The sequence below is a fragment of the Macaca nemestrina genome, chromosome 11 (assembly GCF_043159975.1).
Source record: "Macaca nemestrina isolate mMacNem1 chromosome 11, mMacNem.hap1, whole genome shotgun sequence".
Classification (NCBI taxonomy): Eukaryota; Metazoa; Chordata; class Mammalia; order Primates; family Cercopithecidae; genus Macaca; species Macaca nemestrina.
In genome coordinates this window covers 11115128-11132656 of record NC_092135.1, presented here as the reverse complement: position 1 = coordinate 11132656, position 17529 = coordinate 11115128, and the positions used below count along the sequence as shown (strand labels likewise).

The 17529-nt window shown below is 36.2% G+C and overlaps 1 protein-coding gene across 7 annotated transcripts in view; it reads left to right on the top strand.

The window, feature by feature from the left end:
* The window catches only part of LOC105492475 (protein tyrosine phosphatase non-receptor type 4), a 238258-nt gene extending 224544 nt beyond the window's left edge, over positions 1-13714 (top strand). For all 7 annotated transcript variants that reach the window (XM_071072609.1, XM_011759654.3, XM_071072610.1 and 4 more), the window contains one exon: positions 5851-13714. In XM_071072609.1, coding sequence (XP_070928710.1) covers positions 5851-5937 — 87 coding nt within the window. In that variant the 3' untranslated portion in view covers positions 5938-13714. The remainder of the gene's footprint in view (positions 1-5850) is intronic.
* Positions 13715-17529: the final 3815 nt, after the last annotated feature.

Genomic DNA, 17529 nt, shown 5'->3' with positions numbered 1-17529 from the left:
CTGAGACTGGGTAATTTATAAAGAAAAGAGGCTTAATTGACTCAGTGCCCCCAGGCTGTACAGGAAGCGTGACTGGAAGGCCTCAGGAAACTTACAATCACGGTGGAAGGCAAAGGGGAAGCAAGCATATCTTCACATGACCCGCAGGAGAGAGACAGAGAGAAAGAAGCAGGAGGTGCTGCCTACTTGCAAACAACCAGGTCTTGTAGAGAACTCTGTCACGAGAACAGAAAGGAGGAGGTCTGCCCCCATTATTCAGTCATCTCCCACAAGGCGTTTCCTCCAACACTGGGAAATAGTGTTCCTCAACACTATTTGACATGAGATTTGGGTGAGGACACACAGCTAGCTAAACCATATCACTAATAATGTTAAGCATCTTTTCATGTGATAATTAGCTATTTTTTTGTATATATTTTTTGGAGAACTGTTCAAATCTTTTGCCTATTTTTGAATTTGGCTGTCATTTTATTGTCGAGTTGTAAGTTTTTTTTTATATTTTCTGGATAAAAGCTTCTGATCAGATCTGTGGTTTGCAAATATTTGCTTCCATTTTTTTTGTTTTCTTGATTATAATAGTTGATGCACAGAAGTTTTGAATTTGATAAAGTCTGGTTTATCTGTTTTTCCTTTATCGCTTGTGCTTTTGGTATCATAGATGAGAAATTATTACCTAACCCATCAATGAGTCTACAAGTTTTATAGTTTTAGCTCTCGCATTTAAGACTGATCCATTTTGAGTTAATTATTGTGTGTGGTTTGAGGTAGGGTTCCAACTTAACTCTTGCATGTGGTTACCCACTTGTCCCAGCACCATTTGTTAAAATGACTGTTCTTTCCTGTTGAATTATCTCAGGGCTCTTCTCAAAAATCAGTTGACCACAAATGTAAGGGCTTATTTCTAGACTTTTAATTCTATTCCATTGATCTGTATCTCTGTTCCTATGCTAGTACTACACTGTCATCATTAGTGTAGCTTTGTTGTAAAATTTAAAATCAAGAAATGTAAATCCGTAACTCTTTCATTTTCCAGCTTGATTTAGCCATTCTGTGTCCCTTGCATTTTCATATGAATTTTGAATAAGTTTATTCTTTCCGGAAAAACAAACAAACAAAAAAAGACGGCAGCCAGCATGTTCACAGGGATTGGGTTGAATCTCTAGATCAAATTGGGAAGTATTGTTCTAATAGTGATATTACATCTTGCAAAGCATGAACGCAGGATGGTCTTTCTGTTTAGTTAGGTATTCTTTAATTTTAATTGTAGTTTTCAGCATGCAAGTCTTGCATTTATTTAAACTTATTTCTCAGTATTTTAGTATGTTTTGGTGCTATTGTAAATAGAATTGTTTACTTTATTAACCAATAGTTTTGTGTGTGAGAGAGTGAATTTCTTAAGATTTTGTATTGACAGGATCATGTCATCATGTCATTTGCAAATAGAGATAAATTACTTCTTTCCAGTCTAGATGCCTCTTTCCTTTTTCTTTGTCTTTCTTTTATAAATATCCTGGATAGAACCTCCAGTACAATGTTGAATAGAAGTGATGAGACCAAAACACTTGTCTTCTTCCTAATGTTAGAGGGAAAGTTTTTAGATTTTCACTAATTATCATATTAGCCATGGATTGTTTATAAATGCCCTTTATCAAGTTGAAGAAGATCCCTTTGTTACTTGTTCATTGAATGTTTTCATCCTGAAAGTGTGTTTAGTTTTGTTAAGTGCTTTTCCTGCATCTGAGATATCATGTGGTTTTTGGTCTTTTATTCTATTAAGGTGGTATATTACATTGATTTTTAGATGTTAAGTTGACCTTGCATTCCTGAGATAAATCTCACTTGGACATAGTATGTAATGCTTTTTATGTATTGCTTGATTTGGTTTGCTTGCATTTTCTTGAGATCTTATATCTATATTCTTACATAATAGGATTTTTAAAAAGATTTTAATTATGGCAAAATACAATAAAATTTACCAGCTCAACCATTTTTAAATATACAGTTTAGTCGTGTTAATTATACTTACTTTTTTTGCAACCAATTTGCAATTTCTTGCAAAACCAAAACTGTACCCATTAAAAAACTCCCATTTTTCTCCTCCCCTCAGCCCTTGGTAACCACCATCCTACTTTCTGTTTCTTTGAGTTTGACTACTCTAGATACTTTATGTAAGTAAATTCATGTATTTGTCTTTTTCTTATTGACTTATTTCACTTAGATTAATGACCTCAAGATTCATCCAAGTTGTAGCATAAGTCAGAATTTCTTTCTAAGAGTGAACATACCACATTTTCTTTATTCATTTGTCTATCTATCAGTGGACAGGGTTGCTTTTGCCTTTTGCCTATTGTGAATAATGCTGCTAAGAATATGGACGTATAAAGATCTCTTTGAGGCCCTGCTTTCATTTCTTTCAGGTATACACCTAGAAGAGGAATTCCTGGATCATAGAACACATGGGCTTTTGGTTTTGTTTTTATAATTTGTTTAAAATCAGAATTCAGATATAGTCTACACATTTTGATTGGTTTATATGTCTCTTAAATCTCTTTTAATTGAAAACTTCCTCCTTCATATCTTGTCTTTTTTTTTTTTTTTTTTTTTTGGTAATTTATTTGATAAACGAATCAGGTTATTTGCAATGTATTTCCAACGGCGTGAATTTTGCCAGTTTACATCCTCAAGGTGGTGTTCTCTGTGTTTCCTAAAAGTGGTACATGTATGGCTTAAGCATCTTAGGTCATATATTCTTTCTTCAAAAGCACATAATGTCTGATTGTCTTTCTTTTTGTGAAGTTAGCACCCTTGAGCAACCAATCCCTGCATTCATTAATTCATTAGATTTGCAAAATAATGATATTCTAATTCTATCATTCTGTCTGTATTAGCTGGACTACTTCTTTAAAGAGAAACTTCATATTTACTATTCGGTTAGCAAGTAGTATAGCATGTGTAGGGAAGGCAAGAAAAACATTTGATTCTTTCCCTTTATCTACAAGCTTTCAATATAATGAATCATTTACTAGCTTCCTCCAAGGGTGATGACTTAACTTTTGTTTGGGTATTATTTTGAAATCAAGGATTTAAACATAGTTGATGTGTTTCAACCCATTGTAGTTTTTTTGTTTTTGGTTTTTGGGTTTTTTTTGAGACGAGTTCGCTCTTGGTGCCCAGGCTGGAGTGTAATCCATCTTGGCTCACTGCAACCTCTGCCTCCCAGGTTCAAGCAATTCTCCTACCTTAGCCTCCCGAGTAGCTGGGATTGCAGGCGCCCACAACCAGGCCCAGCTAATTTTGTTTTTAGTAAAGATGGGGTTTCTCCATGTTGGTCAGGCTGATCTTGAACTCTTGACCTCAGGTGATCCGCCCACCTCGACCTCCCAAAGTGCTGGGATTACAGGGGTGAGCCACCGTGCCTGGCCTATAGTTATTTTTCTTAATGATACCCAAATTGTCCTATTTTTGGCCGGTGGGAACCTGTTCAGCTTGGCTTCTGAGTCCTTTTGTCAAGACCCTGGTAACTTTGATAGCTTTGTTACTATCAGAAAATATGTCCAGGCCCAGCTTGTACACCTTGTGCCCCTGATTTAGAATCAGTAGTTTCTAGAAGCGTGGTTCTGTGTATTGAGAAACTATTTTAGGCACCAACCTAAGGGCACTAAGGACTTTTATTTGCTTGGGTTAATTTTTGTCTCTCAAAATGTTAAATTGCACAACCAGGAAAATACATTTATCATAGGTTAATGCTTATGCTTCCAATACAAATTCAGGACCACAGTGTTTTTACTTAGCTTCTTTTACATCTTTAACAAGAATACTGGTTCTCTACAATATTAGCAGTGAAAGAGTTAGAATATCACAAGTACTCCACATTACACAACTGTTTCAAAATAACAACACTACCACTATGAACAGCATGGCTAATAAAAAGAGTTTTCCTTTTTTTCACAGCACTTTTTGCCCTTTGAGTATATTCTCCCACAGATATTCAGTCAAATTTTACTGAGGTGTTTATTTGTTTGTTTGTTTGCAGTATTTTTGAGACAAGAGTCTTGCTCTCTTGCCAGGCTGGTATGCAGTAGTGTGATCACCACTCATCGCATCCTCAACCTCCTTGGCTCAAATGTTCCTCCCGTCTCCACCTCCCAAGTATCTTAGGACTACAGGCACATGCCACAGCATCCATTTAATTTTTTTTTCTTTTTTTGTAGACACAGGGTCTTGCCATGTTGCCCATGCTGGTCTTGAATTCCTGACCACAAGTGATGCTCCCACCTTGGCCTACGGAAGTGCTTTTATTACAGGCACAAGCCACCATGGTCAGTCAAATTACTATTTTAAAGTCCCTTCAGGGCCGGGTGCGGTGGCTCACACCTGTAATCCCAGCACTTTGGGAGGCCAACGCAGGTGGGGATCACCTGAGATCAGGAGTTCAAGACCAGCCTGGCCAACATGGTGAAACCCTATCTCTACGAAAGTATAAAAATTAGCCAGGCATGGTGGCAGGTGCCTGTAATCTCAGCTACTCCGGAGGCTGAGGCGGGAGAATCTCTTGAACCTGGGAGGCAGAGGTTGCAGTAAGTCGAGATTGTGCCATTGCACTCTAGCCTGGGTGACAGAGTGAGACTCCGTCTCAAAAGAAAATGCCCCTTCAAATAGCTCTCCTCTATATGGTTGTCATCAACTAGATACGCACATTGATGAGTTTCATGATATTGTCAATTCTTAGGGATTTAAAAATTTTTGTAATTATATGCTATATTTACATTATTCCAAAGTATAAATCTAAAAAGAAGGAAGGTATATTTAATGAAGGCTAGTCTCTGTACCTCTCCTGCTCCCTTTTCCCTCCATCCCTTTATAAGAAACTATTTTTAAAATAATTTATTCTTCCACTGCTTTTTTTTTCTTGACATATACCGACATAGATATTTGTATTTTCCTCCCTTTCTTTTATGAAGGTAATATATTACATGTACTTTACCTACCTTGCTTTTCTTTACTTAATAAAATAACCTACCCTATAGTTTGTAGACTTTTATACCTTTTCTTCCCAACTAGCTAGTATTCCACTGTGAGAATGTACAGTAGTCACCTGGTCCCTGTTGATGGCAAATAAATTGTTTCCACCTTTTGTGTTATAAATAGGCAATGAATAGCCTCGCTTGTGAATATGTGTTTTCAGTTTCTTTTTCTGGTTAATTTTTTGGATAGATTCTTAGAAGTGGGATTGCGGCCGGGCGCGGTGGCTCAAGCCTGTAATCCCAGCACTTTGGGAGGCCGAGACGGGCGGATCATGAGGTCAGGAGATCGAGACCATCCTGGCTGACACGGTGAAACCCCGTCTCTACTAAAAAATACAAAAAACTAGCCGGGCGAGGTGGCGGGCGCCTGTAGTCCCAGCTACTGGGGAGGCTGAGGCAGGAGAATGGCGTGAACCCGGGATGTGGAGCTTGCAGTGAGCCGAGATCTGGCCACTGCACTCCAGCCTGGGCGGCAGAGCGAGACTCCGTCTCAAAAAAAAAAAAAAAAAAAAAAGAAGTGGGATTGCTGGGTTAAGAGGTAAATTCGGTTAATTTTGTTATAGGCTGCCAAATTCCCCTTTATAGAGGCTGCAGTATTTTAACATCCCTACCAACAACATATAAGTGAGTTTTGCCAATAAAATATAGTGCCAAACTTTATTTTTTAACCAGTCTAGACTGTTAGTGAAAAATGGTATCTTTATGCAGTTTTTTTTTTTTTTTTTTTTAAGTAAGCAAGCCAAGTGAGATGTTTGTCTTTTTTGGGGGAAGAGGGCAGTTTTCTGACTTTTCTGATCAATTCTGTTTTTTATATTTTATTTTTCAGAGTCAATACAGATTTGTATGTGAAGCTATTTTGAAAGTTTATGAAGAAGGCTTTGTTAAACCCTTAACAACATCATCAAATAAATAAGAAAGCAGAAAAATCTGGGATATGTGTTGGAAAACTACTTTCCCTTATGTTCACTGTGCCATAATGCTGCTCGCAGGAAATGGCATTTTACAAAAAAAAATGAAGAACTCAAAAAAACTTTGAAAACTTCAGCACTGTTGCACTTTATGTTTTAAAAAATGTCACTCTTTCAAAATCTATAACTCATGTATTTGAAGACTGTTTCATGCTTTGCTCCGAACAAATAGTAAATAACTGAGTATGTTCAGGGTAATTTATGAAATTTTGTAGTGGTGCCATGCAATCCCCTTTTGGTAGAATTGCCACAAACAAGGCTCAAAATTCTCATCATCTCTGTTATACACCTGTATCATGAAAGCAAAAAGAAGTAAACATCAGGAGTCAGCTCTGGTCTTTTGCAGTGGTTTGCGTACTTACTATACTGATTACCAGATTTTATTTTTAAAATTTTAGCAATATCATTCTTAATATTAGCCAATACACTGCCTATGGATGCAGCACGTTTCTCCCTGCACACCCTTGTAGAGACCTGCCTGCTGCTCAGAAGAAGAAAGGTGGAATTTGCTGTTCCCAGGAAATGCTGCACATGTCCATTTACCAGCATCTTATAGAAAATATAAATATGAATCTACAAATTCTCTTGGATTTAATAATGTAACTTATATTTATCATAAGGTTGGCTTATTCCAAATCATGTGATTTCACATACTTGATGTAAAAGAATGCATGCATTGTGTCTTAACCCCTTAAGTGCCTTGAGACGTCCTTGTATGTCTAACGAAAAGGCACTCATTTGACCCCACTAGGAGGTATATATGTATATTGTACATTCTTATATTTTTATGCATTTTGAATAAGTTCACATTTTAAAAAACAGCTATATTGAGTGTTATACAGTCAAAGAAGGGTAAGGAAGTCCTGTTTCTTACTCAGTACTTGTGATTTGCTGTAAGAAGCAAAGATAATTTGTGTTCTACTGAGTGCGCACTGCTGCTATGGAATTGTTCAAAATCTGCACATTCCTTTACTTGAGGGACTGAGAGGTTACAGTTTAGCAGCTCAACTTTAAAAGATGCTTTATGCTTCAAATTTCATATTTATTTCATCCCTAACTTTAGGAAGACATCTAACATGCACATTAATGTTAAACATATTGATACTCTAAGCTAAAGTTAGAGCAAATAATTGTGATTTATTCATATCCATAACTAAAATATTATTCTTTAGCACTTATTTCAGTTAATATCAAGCTTTGTTCACATTGATAAATTGATTGGGATTCTTCAAAGAAAGAAACATTGACTTATTTCTTAAGTGTAAATCACTCAGTAACTAAAATGAGAGTTTTCTTGGTTTTTTTGTGTACAATTAAATTATTCCATTTTATGTATACTTATTAAGTTATAAGCATGTTAGTAAGGAGACTTTTGACTGTCCAGCCTAATGGAGGATCTGATTCCCATTAAGGATGTGGGAATTCCCATATTTTCCTCTTCAGGTTTTTTTAAGTCTACAGAGAGATAGAACTTTAACATTGCCCAGTTTGATACAAGTGAAAATTTGCTCACCTATTCAAATGTTATTTTACACAATTATGTGGATTGCGGTTTTAAAAGATTCATTTCCTAGCAGTTTCTGAATATTTCTGTAAAATCTTGATAAAGTTTAGAGTCAAATGGTAGATATTTTGGAAAGCCATTTAATATGAGGAGAAAAGTGCACATTTTAAATCTTTGGTATAGTCTAAATGATGTCATTTCAAGCATTCAAAACTCATAATAGTAAATTTCAGGAAATTAAGCTCCTAAACATTAATAGCCAAGATACCAAATAAATTATAATATTAAAATATTTAAGTTTATTTAAAGAGAGAAGTAAACATAACCTTAAGTCGAAGAGAAATTCTCTTATCTATTTCCTGACTACACAGTCAAAACAATATAAGATAGTAATTTATAATCTATTTGATCATTCTGTTCTATAGACAGACAAATATAATGTAGGCTGCTGTATGGCATGATAAATTAAAAACTGCGAAAGTAAAATTATGTTGGGGTCTACATATTAAATAACTGTTTTGGCAGTTTTTCACCTTAATTTTAAAATAAAATTTGTTCTATCTGTATGGACAGAATATGACAACCATAGACCAAAAGATACCGTTGTATAGATGTAAAGAGACAAAAGTCATGGTTGACATGTTCTTTAATTTAGAGCCTTGTTTATACTTGTGAGTTTAATAATTTCTTGGCAATGAGCACTGCTGCCTTTTTGAATCTTCAATGCCTGTCTTTAAATGCCAATCATTAGAAGTTTAGAATTACATTTAAATTTCTCACGTATGAATTTTTCATCTGGGAACTACCCACTGTCATTATTTTTATGTGCAGAAAAGATCCTTTTTTAAAACCATATTTATTGGGATCTTATTTAAATTTAAACTATCCTTTACAACTTCTTAAAATGAATATGCTAATAGATAAGACTTTATCCATTACATCTAAGAATGTTTTAACCTGTATATCAATCTAAATAGGTTTCTAGAAATAATCCTAGTTTTCACACACCATGTAGTTCTAGACTCCATCCATATCAGTGTAACATTGTGTGATAAAATGCCAAATTTCTTGTATCTAAGCTACCCTCCCACTCTTCCAGCCACCCCTACCTCCCACCTTGACACCCTTAAGAAAGCAGTGCTGACTTTTATTCTGACAAGTGGAAATCAATAGTGGTTAATCAAGTGGATTTTGTAAATGCTAAGAAGTGTTTGTGAAAACCTTCCCTTTCTGAGTTAGGATCGTTTTTTCATGTTCATTTCAGGTGTTTTATTGAGCATCTGATTTGTGTCAGCGCCATGTAAATACGATTAGGAGTATTTGGAATAGACTTTACATTCACCAGAAGATTGAGAGTATTTGTTAAACCAATGCATCCATTCAAAATAGAGGCAGGGTAAACAGCCTAAGAAATGATTTCCTTTCTACAGTCTGCTAGGAGAAAGAGGTGATAGGGGAATGGTTGATGATTTTAATCAAGAGTAAAGGGAACATTTATTATATGAAATCTGACTTCAGTTGTGCAAAGGTATGTTAAGACATTAAGACAATTGCTGGAAGGTTTCAAATATGTGTACACAACACATAGAGATACTTTTATGTGTTTATTTATATGTATATTTCACAAAGGCTAATGCCCACAGAGGAAAATTAGTATTTTAACTTATAGGTTATCATCTGCTGGCAGGGTCTGATCAGGTCTAGAGGATTTAAGCAAAAGTCTCCTGTCTTCTATCTCCACTAGAAGTACTGCAGCTTGAGAGCTGAAAGGAACTCGAAAAATGTTATCCAGTCTTCACTTACCCCATTTTTATCGGCATTAGGAAACAGGGTCCAGCAATGATTATTGATTTAGCAGTCTGGTCTTACATGATCTGCTTTCTAATTATCTAGTAGTCCTATATTATACTGGAACTTCAATAAATTATAACCTATGTGAATATCATAAATTCTTGTGAATTTTTGTCTATTTCCACTAGAGAAGCATACTCAGCCAGTGTTTTCACTTAATAACTATGATGACCTTAAAAGATGTCACTTAAGTTAGAAAATAAGCAGGTTTCAGAAGTGATTCTAATTAGGACCCCCACTCAGTTTGCTAGTCATGCCTGCCTGACAGAACATAAGCTTTTGTAAAGTATTTAGACTGATACACATGCAGTATGAAAACATTATAGACTGCAATTAGAAGACTAATTTTTTAAAAGCACTCAAAATGTAGAACTAAGATTTAGAATATATGTCCATTTATAATGAAATAATTTATGTTCATAATGTGAACATGTAAGAGAAGTAAATAAAGCATTACTTGTTTTATAATCTTATCAGGAAGAGAGAAGGAAACAGTTTATAACAATGTGCTATTTAATATCTGTATTTTGAACATTTAAAATACTCTGATGGTAAGGTTGCCAAAGTAATTTTCAATTCATAAAAGTTGTTTATACCACAATAATGTGGGATATGTTTACAGGCTCTTATTTCGTGGTAGTTACTTTATAGTTCAGATGAATTTGCATTTCAGTCACTTATAGTAAATACAGTATAGTAAATATTTGTTGGACTAAACATCTCAATAATAGGACACAGATAAATTATGCAACAGCCTGCTTTTATGAAAGCTGGTGCATTATGTAAGCTGCCACAGTTAATACTTTGTATTAACATTGCTTACTTCCCCATTTGCTTCACCTATCTTGACTACAGTTGCTGGAACCATTCTTTTTGTGGTGCTTCCTCCAAGTGAAATAACTGTTATTAAAACCTACTGGATTAATTTTATCAAATACCAGACTTACTGATCTGTTGGCAGAGATTTATTGGTGTCTCAGTGTGATCACAATACAAGTTGTAGCAACCATTTTATAAAACTCTTAGAGAATTATGTAGATAAAATGGAAATTACATAATCCTAAAACATTTTTGAGGGCTAATTGATAATTTCAGCAATTTTATCAAGAACCCAATAAATTAATCCCTAATTTGTATGTTTTTTTGTTCAACTTACCATGTCTACAACCATTATCAACACTATTTTATTACATATAGACTTAACTGATTCTCAGCAATTACTACAGTGTGTCTTACAGCGTTATAAAAAACAAACAGCAATCTCTGTGTCTGCCAGAAATTAGACTTTTTTTTACAGTCCTGATTAATTTGTTGTGAGTAGACATCACATAATTACTTCTGTTTGCATATAAATTTGCTGCTATTTATGTTTTTCTACTGTAGTATGCTATTGATTTCTGAAGTTGTAATCATTATAATTTTTATTTTAGTAATCCAAGCTAAATGGGCAACCAGAAGTAATATCTGCTAGGGTGCAATCCATCAGCATTAGTTCAGTGCATACATAAGTAAACCAGTTTAAAAAATTTTTACAAAGCAAAAGGTAGTAGCAATATTGCTAGTTAAAGACTACCATTTTAGGGAAAAGTTCAAAGGTTTAACTTCCTGAAACCTTTTAAAATCTTCAGTGCAAGAATGAAAATGTTTGAAAGCCTTGTTAAGCTCATAAAAGTTTCAGTTAAACACTGTAGAGTTTCCTAACTTTGTTGTGTAAAGGATATAGAAAATATTTTTCTATGGACAGAAGGTTGAAACTGTTAACTTCTTTAATTTCATTGTTTAAAGGAGATAAAATGATATTTGTATGTCTTTCATGCTGTAAAGAAAATGAATGTATCTTTCAAATGTCATTAGAATTATGGCTTGATTCTAAGGATACTCTATTTGTTTAAAAAAAGTCTGCAAGGGATTGAAAAGAAAGGGAAGAGTATTACACTTCATTGTACAAAATGTAATTTTAGAAGAAAAACTAATTTTCATTATAAACAAGAGCAATCATTATTGAAGCATATTTCAAATATAATGTACATTCTTTTTCATTTTGCTCTGCCTCTAGAATAGAAACTTTTCAGAAAATTTGCACATACTGTTTTTAAGTGTAAAATAATTCTAGACTTTTGGAGTGTGGAAGGGTGTTTGTGTGTGAAGGTAATAAATGTGTTGTGCATGTGTTTACCATGGAGAACGTTTCCAGGCTTTGTCAAATGAGGACATTGTTGTGAGGATGTGACTTTTGTGAAGCCAGAAAACGGTGCCTAAGATTCATTACAGTGAGTATGTGCAGCGGCCCCTGACCCAATCAATGGTTTTTGCCTTTTTATTCCCAATGTCGTGGACAGTTAAGACCACTTGGCCCAACTCTGAATTGTAGCAGTGGTGTCTTATATGCTTAAGAGTTTATATTAATTCAGCTGAACAAAAACTACATTTTAAACTACCTTTGTAGGTGTGATTAATATGTGCAACAGTTTCTTTAAAAGGTAGTATTTATCACTCATTAAACTTGACTCAGTGAAGACTCTTTCTTTCTCTTTCCCCCTCTCCAACTTTTTAACAATCACTAATTTAACACTTTGTGAAGTAAGTACTCAAGTACAAAGTGATCTCTTTCATGAACTTTGCATAGCTGTTGAAAGGATTGGTGTCAGGCTCTCTCAACCCTGGGAGTTACCAAAATTTAGCAATTATTAGTTGTGATAAGCTTAAATGCCACATTGCTAAGTAAAATTGTTACCAGGAATTCATCTAGGAGGAGGAGATAGACCTGCTCACACCCTTAGACCCAAATAGGTGCTGCTGGTTCATGCTTTCTCCACAAATCGGCAGTTAGGTACTTCCCCACTATAGTCACAGTTGAGCCCATCTTAACATATATTCAAAGAAGCTTTTTAGTTTCTACTCCTGAATTGTAGTGTTCCAGTTATTTGCCTTCCTGGGTAAGAAAATTTTAATCCAAGTCTGGGATTCTCTGGCACCTGTCTTTTCCAGTCCTTCAATGAGTTGGCAAGATTAGAGTAGGTCAAATTTCAATGCTCAATTTGATTTTTTGAATTTTAAATAGCACTTTATTTCATGCTGACCACCAACTTAATTTATACATTTTAAAATAAAATTATCCTAGAAGTTTTGTAAATACGGGAAAATTTTAATTAGTATTGGAGGTCATTAGATTGGACGCAAGTTTAAATATAATGATCTCTTCATAGCTTATTTGATGTTTAAGAGGCAACTTGTGTGATCTTAGCTTTGCAAGTTTTCTGTAATTTATGTAGCACAATAAAGGATACCCAGTTGAGTGTGTTACTGGACTCTGAGTTCTCAGCTAGTTTCATCTAAGCTTGGTTTATTATCATTTCTGCTTTGGATTTTTTTGTGCATCACATGAATACTTGGAAATCCATTTGTTTTCAGTGTAGTACCTAGGGTGAAGCAGATGCTGCACAAGTAAGTTTAAGGGAATAAAAGTCCCGACACTTATATACATGTTGAGGGGCACGATTTAAGAGACTGAAACAGTTTACATTAAACTGTTTTTATTTTCTGCCGGTAGACTCTATCTGCTTAAAAAAATAAAAATTGTTCAAGCCAGTGTTCTCCAGCATCAGGACATTACAGTGGTAATCTATGTTGTAATCTTTTCAGATAAGAAAAGCTACTCCTTATTCTCTACAGTGTAGGCTTAATTTTAGAACCAGTAATTTGCTATATCTGCATTATTGATATTTTTAAGTAGTAGTTTTAAAAATAATTATTTCTATGTGGAGGGTGTTTTAATTTGGGATTTTTTTTCTTGTAACAGGTGCTATTTGTAAATATGAAGGGGGAAAGTCACTTAGTTAAAAGTCTAGCTTATGTCATAATTAAAATACAATTATACATGTCATGTTTGATTCTATTAAACTAGTGACAAAACAACTGGTCCCTTAGTTTCTTAGATTACCTTTCCCCCCATTTCACAAAAATATCTCCGTATGATCTCATAATTGAGGCAAAGAAGCTAAGGGTTTATTTAAAATGTGTATAAGCTTGAATTCGGTCAACACTGCATAATTTGAAATCACTCTGCATTTGTCACTGCAGCTTACTGTATGCTTGAAAGGCCTTGTGTATTTGTCTTAATTTTAGTGAAAAAATTTCTGCCATTCATGTACAAAAAAATTACAAATACAGCAAACAAAAATGCTGGTTTGCATTAATACTGTTTTAGTCTTAAGAGCAATTTATATTATGTGAAATGCTGTTACACATATTTTGTTGGCCATATTTCATTTTGAGAAACAGTTGTTCAGGTACAAACATGAAAAAAAAAACTAGCTATGACTCTTAATGTTCAATTGCAAAATAAAGATGTGCTTTAGTAATCTAAAGTATAGAAGTTTTGAAGATTATTTTATGGGAGTTTTTTCATGGGCTTTTCTAACAGTGGTTCTATTTAGTAATTGGTTATCAAGAATGATGAGTAAAATTTGTTTCTGGAGTTACTGACTCACATAGTGGCTGTATTTGAGGAAAGGGAGTAGGTGAGGAAGTAAAAGGGAGTTAGAAGAATAAACAGTGTCTGAAGAGGCCGGGTGCAGTGGCTCACGCCTGTAATCCCGGCATTTTGGGAGGCTGAGGCGGGCGGATCATGAGGTCAGGAGATCGAGATCATCCTGACCAACATGGAGAAACCCCGTCTCTACTAAAAATACAAAATTTAGCTGGGAGTGGTGGTGCACGCCTGTAGTCCCAGCTACTTAGGAGGCTGAGGCAGGAGGATCGCTTGAACGCAGGAGGTGGAGGTTGCAGTGAGCTGAGATTGCACCACTGCACCCCAGCCTGGCGACAAAGCAAGACTCTATCTCAGGAAAAAAAAAAAAAAAGTCTGAGGAGAAGCTCCTCTTTCATTGTGGCCATTGCTTGGCTCCTCTCCTCTCCCAGTACCAACCCTCTACTCTGGTAATCCTAAGGCTCTCCTTCTATCCCTGAAGTCAGCTTGCCTAAGTGCAGTTAGATATGCCGTTTTTCCTCTGAAAGAAAGTACCTAAAGAAAAGGTAATAAAGCAGAAAGGTGATTTTTGATTATGCCATGCCTTTGTTCTTATGTACATGATAATTCGAACACTATAATGAGAATCAAAATGAGTTGCGACATCCTCTTCCCCATGCCCCAACCTAAGAAAAGCCCCCTCAGGCCGGGTGCGGTGGCTCACGCCTGCAATCCCAGCACTTTGGGAGGCCGACACGGGTGGATCACGAGGTCAGGAGATCGAGACCATCCTGGCTAACACGGTGAAACCCCGTCTCTACTAAAAATACAAAAAAAAAACTAGCCGGGCGAGGTGGCGGGCGCCTGTAGTCCCAGCTACTCGGGAGGCTGAGGCAGGAGAATGGCGTGAGCCCGGGAGGCAGAGCTTGCAGTGAGCTGAGATCGCGCCACTGCACTCCAGCCTGGGGGACAGAGCAAGACTCCGTCTCAAAAAGAAAAAAGCCTCCTCGGCCGGGCGCGGTGGCTCAAGCCTGTAATCCCAGCACTTTGGGAGGCCGAGACGGGCGGATCACGAGGTCAGGAGATCGAGACCATCCTGGCTAACCCGGTGAAACCCCGTCTCTACTAAAAAATACAAAAAACTAGCCGGGTGAGGTGGCGGGCACCTGTAGTCCCAGCTACTCGGGAGGCTGAGGCAGGAGAATGGCGTAAACCCGGGAGGCGGAGCTTGCAGTGAGCTGAGATCTGGCCACTACACTCCAGCCTGGGCGACAGAGCGAGACTCTGTCTCAAAAAAAAAAAAAAAAAAAAAAAAAAAAAAAGCCTCCTCAAACCAATGGCAACCTCTATTCAATTTCTGGTATTTTCTTCTGGGGTAAAAATGTGTACTTCCATTTGTGTGTACATACACATTTTGTTAAAGCCAACAAGGTTGTGCAGTATGTTCTTCTGCAGCTTGTTTTTTCATCTTGGGATATATACAGATGTTGGGATATGTATATCAGCATATTCAGATCTATCTTATTGTTTTTCACCACTGCCTAGTACTCTATCATATGGTTATACTCTTAATTTCTTAATGGACACTTAGATGGTTTCCATTTCTGCTATGCAAACAAAGCTGCAATGAAAATCATACAAATATTTTTGTTAATTGGTGCAAGTGTATGCATAGCATACACTTGAGCAGTAGGGTTGCTAGGTCATAGGGCACCTGCATTTTCAGGTATTAATATTGTCTAGTTGTTCTCAGACACAATTATACCAGTTTATACTCTTCTACCAAAGCATATGAGAATGTCTGTTTCTCCACATTCTTATTAGAATTTCATGAAACTTAATTTACCTGCTTATCTCAGAGAAGAAATATTTTGACATCCATTTCTTCTGTAAGGCTAAGTAGCTTTATTGATCCCTTCTATTTTTTTTACACTACATTCCTATTGATTCCCTTTCCTCATTTTTATATTGGTTGTTTGACATTTTAATTGTATGAGATGTTGGAAATTAAGGAAACTAGTAATTTGTCAGTCATATGTTGCAAAAACCCATTGTACTTTGACTTTGTTTTGGGGGCTGACGGGAGGAATCTGAGGACATTTTTAATGCTTGTATAAACAAACATACCAATCTTCTTGATGACTTTTGAGTTTGGTGTATACCTACAAAGGTTTTACTCTAGTTCCTAGTTATATTCCATTTGTGACTGAAGCTTTCTTAATCACCATCCAAATAACCAACTCAGAAGACTGATACTCTGCTTTCTCCTTTTGATCTCCCTGGCCTTGTTGACTGCTCTCAATTATGCTAGAGCTCTTCCAGTTCCACCAGTTAAGCTGTAAGCTTGCTAAAATCAGTTGTGCTTATGTGCTTTCATATGCATACAAATTTATCTTTATTATGTCACTTAATGCTATATTCCATAAGCCAACGAAGTGAGGGTGTGAAAAGAAGGTTGGGCTTTTGTGAAAGCCTCTTAACGTGAGTCACTAAAATTTTAAGGATTTTTATTTTTTTATTTTTCTTTATTTATTACTATTATTATTATCATTATTATTTGAGATAAGGTCTTGCTCTATTACCCAGGCTGGAATGCAGTGATGTGATCTAGCTCACTGCAATGTCTGCCCCCCAGGCTCAAGTGATCCTCATACCTCAGGCTTCCTAGAACCTGGGACCACAGGTGTGTGCCACCACACCCAGCTAATTTTTTTTTTTCTTTTTTTTTTTGAGACGAGATTTCACCATGTTGCCCAGGCTGGTCTTGAACTCCTGGGCTCAAGTGATCCACCCACCTACCCACGCACCTTGGCTTCCCAAAGTGCTGAACCACCACACCCAGCCTAAGGATTAATTTTTTTAATTTATTGAAAACAGATATGACCAAGACAACTATGAGAGACTAACAAAAATACAGGTGACGCACTTAAGGTTTTTTGTTTTTGTTTTGCTTGCAAGAAAGACTAAGGGATTACAAGGAGGCTTAAACCTATTGACAAAAGCCTTGGCGCTACATGAAAAGAATCACAAATGAATATACATGTATGGTTTTTAAGCTAAAACCAAATGCATATCGGGTTTTTTTTCCCTCCTTTAAATGGTTTTTCATTTAATCAAGTACTAGTTCTGATCCCATCAGATATGTGGTCTTCTACAATGTATGTAGCAATTTCTCTGTTGAAAAAAATGCAGGCAGTTTTAAAATGTTTGCAGTTAAAATTGATATAGTTTTTTACATTTATCAATTTTTATCAAGTTACTTTTATACATTTCATTTTTTTCCTTATATATATATATATTTTAGACCTGGTGTCTCTGTCACCAGACTGGAGTGCAGTGGGGCAATAACAGCTCATTGCAGCCTTGAATTCTTGGTTTCAAGCAATCTTCCCACATGAGTCCCCCAAACTCCAGAGTAGCCATGCCATTGTACCTGGCTAATTTATTTATTTTTTTGTAGAGCAGGGTCTTGCTTTGTTTCCCAAGGTGGTCTCAGAACTCCTACTCCTAGCTTTTTGATGGCACCACTGCACTTTAGCTTGGGCGACAGAGTGGGACCCTGTCTCAAAAATAAAACAAGGCCAGGCGTGGTGGCTCACGCCTGTAATCCCAGCACTTTGGGAGGCCAAGGTGGGCGGATCACAAGGTCAGGAGATCAAGACCATCCTGGCTAACAGTGACACCCCATCTCTACTAAAAATACAAAAAATTAGC